The 7,828-nt window shown below is 33.6% G+C and overlaps 1 protein-coding gene across 1 annotated transcript; it reads left to right on the top strand.

Moving 5' to 3' along the window:
- The first annotated feature begins 3,924 nt into the window (after window positions 1-3,924).
- Window positions 3,925-5,571, top strand: LOC105136889 (ricin-like). The gene is made up of 2 exons (XM_011042392.1): window positions 3,925-4,023; window positions 4,417-5,571. The coding sequence occupies exons 1-2, from the start codon at window positions 3,940-3,942 to the stop codon at window positions 5,374-5,376; spliced, it is 1,044 nt and encodes a 347-aa protein (XP_011040694.1). The 5' UTR covers window positions 3,925-3,939; the 3' UTR covers window positions 5,377-5,571.
- Window positions 5,572-7,828: the final 2,257 nt, after the last annotated feature.

The following is a 7,828-nucleotide window of genomic DNA, read 5'->3' as shown; positions in this document are numbered from 1 at the left end:
CATACTTTGGCTAACTAGAAAAAGAAAAGTTGTGTTTGTGTATATAGACAGAGAGAAAAAGGACAGAAAAAAAAAATTCTTTACCGAACTGAATAACTAAGATAGTGAGACTCTCAAAAATCTAGTCTGTACATTATAAGATGTTTTCGGGGCTCTATATAGATCCAGACTTGTGTAATGAAAATTCTTGTTTGTAGACTTAACCAAAGAGTTAACCTCTGAAGTACAAGATGAAAATTACTATTTTATTTTGGATCCTTGTTCTAAAACACTATATTTTTTCTAGTCACCCAGACGCCCCTAAGAATTCCTTAAGACAATGATAAAATCTCTCGCCACAAAAATCTCCCTGTCACCGAATGATCCAACTGCAGCAAGACATGATCAATTGAATTTAGCATGCCCCACTGGATCTTAAGCCAATTCATAAATCTACTCTATAGTTTCCATGGCTTTAAACAATGTAGGAACATATGACTTGAGGATTGTGTTTCATAGTCTCAAAACAGACAAGTCGCTTGTTGATGGGATATGATATGTCTGTAGGCTAAAAACTCCCTGTACATAAGTTGTCATGCATCAATTTTCAAAGAAGGACTTCAATCTTAAGAGGTATTAGACCTTTCCATAATAATTAAGTGGTCGGAAACACTTGAAAATATTATCCTGTAAATAGTGATACATCCAAATTTAATTGTGTAATCTCCTGTTATATCAAGATTCCAACACCGTCTATCTACTTGATTATACGCTGTAAGTTCAATCTTGGGCTAACACATCACAACCTGTTGCTGTTGGTTCTGAAGCTAAAGCATAGAGTCATGGAAATGTCTCCCTCATAATTCCATAATCATTCCACCTGTCTATATAGAAACTAATCCTTCTCCTATCACCCAATCTGAAACCGATCCCTTCCTTTAAGGCCTCTTGAACACCATATGTACTGGTTATCATTGTATTGATTCCATGCCACACTATGAGATAGTTCTGAAATAATTTGGAAGACCATTTTCAAAAGTAATCTGATGTATCTTTGTAGCAATCTCCCTCCAATCTTTATTATAGTGTTTTACGACAATTGACTCTGATCAGAACCTTTTAAATCATAGATTCTAACCCTGCCAGTATCTATTACTGACTTGTAATTGGATTTTTCCATTGATCCTCATCATTCCTAGGAAAGTTACTTAACTCCGGTGAGAGAGACTTCAAAAGCGGGCTTACAGCTCTGATGATGGTATGACTAATTTACGCTGCTTGTCCTTTGTACTTCTCTGCATTTTAGTTATGAGGTCATCTTCTAAATGGGCATATTCAATGGCCTTCCGCTTTTTTGCCTTGGTTTCTCTTACAAAATTAAGTTTTAGACCTTTTCAATAAAGGTTCATCTCCAATGAAGGTGCCTACAAGGGCCTTCGATCCACCTATGCACTAGATTAGACAGACACTCAAACTCTTTTAAGAGTGTAGATCCCCTGTTTATTGGATGGACAACTCCTTACCATAGTCCATATATCACGGTTTTTTTTTTCCAACAAATCTTCTCAACCCTCCCCACCATAGATTAGCCTCCCTTTCAAGGAAAAAAAAAAGATGTAATTAACCTTGTCTTCCTTTTAAATCTCCTGAAACCTGAAGAACTAGTATTCTTGGCTGATCTAAGCGACGGGATCCTCCCCTGCAAAAGATAAAAATCTCATACACATTTTGGAGGAATGTTTTCTATAGAGATTGTTAGTAGCACCTTCTTCTGCAGAAAAAATTTCTTCTCCCGATCTTGATGCTAATGCAGACTCGCTGCCTATAGAAGATAGGTGACTAATCCATTGCTAGACATCATGAATTCCAGTTTGAACATTTCAACTCTTGAAAATATTTCAAGAACTGTTATTGCAAATGGTTTTATGGATAAGTTGATCTGGAAGGCAAATACAAATGGAAAATATACGGTAAAGTCTGTGTGGAATGCTATCTGCTACTTTCCAATCTTAATCATATTACTCATTTTGTGGGTCATAGAAAGGCCTAGTTCCCCCAAAGATGGAAATCTCTTTTTGGATGGTTATTCTAAAAAAATAAACACGAGGAGTTCTAGTTAGAAGAGGTATACTGGGGATTAATGATGCTATGTGTCCATTATGTATGTCGACGTTCGTGGAATTGGTTGATCACTTATTAATTCACTGTCACTATCGCTGGAGCATTTGGTTGAAATTAATAGAATGGTTGGTTGAAATTAATAGAATGGTGGGGGCTTTCTTGGTTCTGCCCTGGCAATCTTTCGGATCTATTCAAACAATGGGATTTTCTTTTCCATGGGAAGTTTCAAAGAAAGGTGTGGTCACTGTTGTTCTTTGCCATATCTTGGTCTACATGGATTCTTAGGAATGGATCAAGGCATTGTATCCTGCTGTCTCATACTGTGCACTAGACCTTTTAATTTCTCATGATGGGTTAGTTAAATGGACGAATGTCAAGAAAATTAGACCTTCTATTAGATGGTCTGCTTTTAAGCTTACAATAGTACTCAAAAGGAACGTTGATTGCTCATCACTAGGCAAACCTGGTATGGCTGGTATTGGTGGAGTTTTAAGAGACTGCAATGGAAAGGTGATATGCTTATTCTCTATACCTATTGGGATTAAAGACTCCAATGAAGCTGAATATATAACTGTTGTGAAAGCGTTGAACTAACTTCCTCAAGAGAAGATATGTTGAATCTGTCTCTGCAAATATGGTACATTGGGTGCTTACCCCGCGAGGTAATAGACTGTGGTATTACCAATAAATGTTCATCCTGGCTTCTAAATTTTCATATGCCTTGAGGACTGTAAATTCCACACATACTACGAGGGAAGCAAATAATATGGCAGACCAACTTGCGAAACAAGGAGTTTCGAGAATCTATGAGTTTGTAGCTTGATGTGATGTTGTGATGATGTTTTGACAATAAAAGAGTTGGGATTAAAACATCGGCTATGGAGTTTTGATGTAGTCGGTTTCAGCTAGATTTCCTTGATGATAAATCCATGTAGTGTTTGTTGCTGCTCCTAAAATTGACTACTGTTATATGCTAAAAAGTCAGAGACAGGTTCTGCTGAAGTTATTGAAGCTATTATTGGGGGGATTGCAATTCATTCTCTAAGGTGTCGTCTGCTGTTAGTTTCCTGGAAAAGGCATCAGCCGGGGCTGAAGTTTTTTTTATTGTTGTATTTCTAGTCCTTGTGTTTTCCCAGATCTCTTTTGCTTGGCTCTTGTCGTTTAACTGATGTATTTTTCAGCTAACCCCTTAGGTTGCTGTTTTTGCCTTTTCTAAGCTTTTTCTAATTTGCTTATCAAAAATAAACTAAAAGTTTGAAATCCAAACTCCAGTGCTCTAATTGCTTCCCATGGGATGTCATCCATGGTATAGCCTCTCAATAAAAACACCAATGATGAGAACTCAAGGAGGAAGAGAAAGGTTTAGAAAAAGTTTCTAGATTTATTTGAGATTTAATTTCTTAACGTTGATGAATGTTCTACATTTCACTATTTATAGCCTTACAATTAAGAGTTCTAATAAAGGGAAAATAATTCTAATCTTATAAATCAGAGATTTCTAACCCTTATTGACTTGTAATTGGATTCTGCCGTTGATCCTCTTCATAATGTTAGATAAGTTGGATAGTAAGGCTTGAAAACAAGATGATCCATCTTCCTAATAATGGATGATCGATCCAAGGGAGTGAAAAACATGTAATTTGAGCGCTCAAATTCTATCAGAATGAAAATAAATGCTTCTGTGAACAAAAATTATATTTATGGATATAAGATTTACGTACAATGTGAAAAATACTCGAAATATTACAATCAATGATGGAAATGTACAGTTTGAAATGTGTAACTCGTGGTTGAAGAAAACAAGAAAAGCACGAAGCCACGAACCCCCTATAAAAGCAGATGACTTGCAACGATAGAAATCATCCCTCGCCTCTCTTGAATTCCCATTTCCTCACAAGAGTTCGCTGCATACAGGCTTTCAATGTTCGTATTCTTTTTCCCTCATTGCCTACTTCCATTTTCCTTAATTTAGCTATATATTATGATTAGCATGTACCCCCTCCATCCCATAATGAGAATCATTTTTCTTATTTACATGTTTCAATATATATATATATTACAAGAATTCAGTACATAAATTTTCCTACTCTACCTCTCTTTGAATAGATTTCACACATATTTTTCCCACTCCATTTATTTTTAAAATATAATACTCTAAATACAATAAAAGTGTATGAGTTGACATAATATTGAATGCATTTTATTTAATGTGTGAAAATCCCAATAAAACTCTCTTTATGGGATGTAGAAAATTAATGATAATAATTATTAATTAACAATACTAGATTTTGATCATCTTCACGTATACTTTGACAGATGAAACAATTGAAAGGAAATATGAAGCTGTGGATTGTGGTGGCAACATATCTTTTGTCGATTATACTCATGGTGAATACAGAAGCCAGGAACATGGACTCATTGGCAGAAGATCAAACTGGAAGGGACATGATCATCCGCTCTGTCGTGCCAAAAAATGACGATGTTGTTTCTGGTGCAAAGTCCACACAACACATTGTTGGCATAAATAATTTGTGCGTTGACGTCTTTCTTGGATTCTACTTTGATGGAAACGTAGTACAGTTGTACCCGTGTAAATCTAACGGAGATGTGAATCAACAATGGAGCTTGGAGAAGGACGGGACCATTCAATCTAAAGGCAAGTGTTTGGCCACAAACGGCACAAGTCCAGGAAGCGATGTATTTATCTCTGACTGCAAGAAGGTGAAGGCTAGCGCCACAATTTGGAAAGTACAGAAGGATGGCTCCATACTAAACCCCTCCTCGTCACTGGTTTTGACCTCAAAGTCAGGGAAAAGTGGCTCCCTACTCACCTTGGAAACCAATGTTTATGCCTTGGGCCAAGGTTGGAATTTCACCAGTGTTTCAAAACCATCACCAAAGTCCATTGTCGGGCTTTGGGGCTACTGCTTGGAATTCAACAAATATGTCCCAAAGTTAGCCAAGTGCGTGAAGAACAAGACTGAACAAAAATGGAATTTTTACGCAGATGGTTCAATCAGGCTTGATGCAAATACAGATTTGTGCCTAACTAGTAATGGAAATACCAAAGGAAGCTTGGTCCTCGTTGTCTCTTGTAGCCCTGTGTCATCTAACCAACGTTGGACGTTTGGTGACAGCCACGGCGAAGCTTATTTCCCCATTTTGAACGTGAATAATGCTTTGGTGTTGGATGTGAGCTATTCCATTCTAAACCTGTTCGAAATAATTATTTGGGATTTCAACGGAGGAGCTAACCAGGTATGGCGTCTGTCGTAATAATTACGCAGACGCTCCTTTGGCCCAAAGTCTATCAAGCCAAGGCAATATCTAGCAGCTTAAATAAATGACAACAAATTATTGCTGTCCCTTAAAACTGTATTCCAATATCCATATTATTAATTCCCTAATCCCTATGTATGATGTTTGGGTATGCAATATTATTATATAAAATAAATCTGTCGTTAAGAAATACAGTGTTCTAACTACTTCTCTGGCAGAACATTTGAGAAGATCTCTTGCTTACGAGTTCATCTTTTTTTCATTTTTATTTTTGTTGCATGGGGTTTCAGGACTGGCGAGGGCCTTGTCTAGTTATTGATGTTTGTGGGAGTCCTCTTGCAAGAATTTGTCAGTTTTATATGGAGGTTTTTGCCCTGTGTTTCAGTTATGTATTTAAGGGCTACCATTTTTTTTTTCTCTCTTCAAAATAGATAATAAAACTATTTTTGGCGATCATAAAAGTGCAAAAATGAAGTAAATCCAAAGAGAGACAAGTGTACCAGGACATGAAAATGAGGAAGAAGAAGAGGAAAGTGAAGATAGAGAGAGCGAGAGGATTGGAGATGACCTGGAGAGACACTGTTGTCGTCTTATAGGTGGTGTTTGGTATTACTGTAATTTTTTAAAAAAAATTGAATTCTTTTAAGTTTTAAATTAGTTTTTTTTTAATATGCTAACGATCAAAATAAAATTAAAAAATTATTATTTTAATATATTTAAAAAACATTTTATTATATTTCTAAATAAGCCCTTAATTTTTTAGTTTATGTTGCTTGTGGCATTTCTTTTTTTTCCTTTTTTTTTCTTGTTGTTTTAGGAAAGTGAGCTCCTATATTGGTCTATTCTCACCCAGAAATCTCACCCACAAAGGAGTGTGATCCATTTTGCTTTTACCCTTTTCTAAAACTTAAATCGGCAAATACAAGTAGACACAAAACTTAATTTATGACATGATGAGTAATCCTCCTTTATCCCTCCTTTTTTTTATTTTTTATTTTTGCAACAAATAACTCATTCCCCCCTCTTAAATTTTATTACAAATAAATTTCTCACCACAAATCTAGTCATCTTAACATTCAGTTTGTCAATATTCTTATTTTAATTGAAATTTTATTGGGAATTTCCTTACTTCAAATAAGTAAAACTATCTATTTTTTTACTTAATTTTAAAATATTAATTTTTATTGTATATTTTTATAAAATATATATATATATATATTGTTTGGGTATTTACTTGTTTTATAGCCTTTTTCCATAGAAATTTATTGTATGAATATATAATACATACATGTTAGGTTTGTTTGAGATTTTATAAAATTATTTTTGTTTATACATTGATGAAATTTAATTTGAATTTTTGACTTAGTTGTTTTGTGATAAAATAAATAATAGCTTATTTAACAATTTCATTTTATAATTTGTCAATTTTATTGTTGAGTTGAAATTTTTAATTAAAATATAGAAATTTTAAATTTATGTAGATAATTAATAATGAATTAGTTGTATTATTAAAATAGTTTGAATAATTTTGAGTTAAATCAATTTGTGTTATTTAGTCGTGGTGCGTATAAACTGGGCCGGACATTCACATTAATCTAAAAAATAATAATACAAGAGAAGCATTAAAGTGACAAATGTGTACAGTATTGAAGTTGCAATAGTGTGCTGGGGAATCAACAAGGAAAGGGATCGAAGGTTTCAAAACAATTTCTCAGATTTATTTGAAATTTTATTTCTTAATGCTCATGAATATTAACAAGCATACTTTGGTTAAATTTAAATATATATATATATATATATAAGCGTTAAAAATTGTGTTATGACATAAATAATAAATAAAATTCTGATTACTATTTAGTTACCCATTGTACGTAATTCACCATGAACTAAACATTTAACAGGGTTAATTTCAATTTTCCTTCTTAAGAATGTGAATCCAGTTTATTCTTATGAGGTTTTAATTGTTTCAATGCTCCCTTGAGGTTTCAATTTCATATTAACTAAAAAAACTTTTTTCATTTTGATTCCTAAAACTTTGAAACTTGATCGATTAGAATCTTTTTTTAATATTTTAATTAGATAAAATCTTCTAAATTCAATTAAAAACTCTATAAGAAGCTACATACATATATATATATATATAGAATACATAGAAAAATAAAAAAAAATACATGCAAAGTTAAAGTTTAAACTATGAAGTTCATTAAAAATAAATAAAGTATTTTATTTAATCAGATTTCAAAAGTTTGGGGACTGAAAAAAAGAATTTCTCTAATTTTGGGTAACCTGAAGAGGAAAACTGATACCTAGTTGAAATTTCATGAGAGATATTGATACAAGCATCGAAATCTGAAGAATGGATTCACATCAAGTCTGGAGTTAAATTGAAATTATCCTTTAACATAATTAATGAATTAACACCCGGCTAAATAACCAACAGTAGCCATCC

The sequence above is a fragment of the Populus euphratica genome, unplaced genomic scaffold (genome assembly GCF_000495115.2).
Source record: "Populus euphratica unplaced genomic scaffold, PopEup_1.0 scaffold59.1, whole genome shotgun sequence".
NCBI classification, from domain to species: domain Eukaryota; kingdom Viridiplantae; phylum Streptophyta; class Magnoliopsida; order Malpighiales; family Salicaceae; genus Populus; species Populus euphratica.
The sequence above is the reverse complement of the archived record's forward strand: the minus strand, read 5'-3'. Positions and strand labels throughout refer to the sequence as shown.

Bases quoted from the DNA above. Each gene is read 5' to 3' on its own strand.
- LOC105136889 (XM_011042392.1), top strand. From the start codon at position 3,940: ATGACTTGCAACGATAGAAATCATCCCTCGCCTCTCTTGAATTCCCAT. The intron at 4,024-4,416 runs GTTCGTATTCTT...ATACTTTGACAG, and splicing joins GCTGCATACAGGCTTTCAAT to ATGAAACAATTGAAAGGAAA.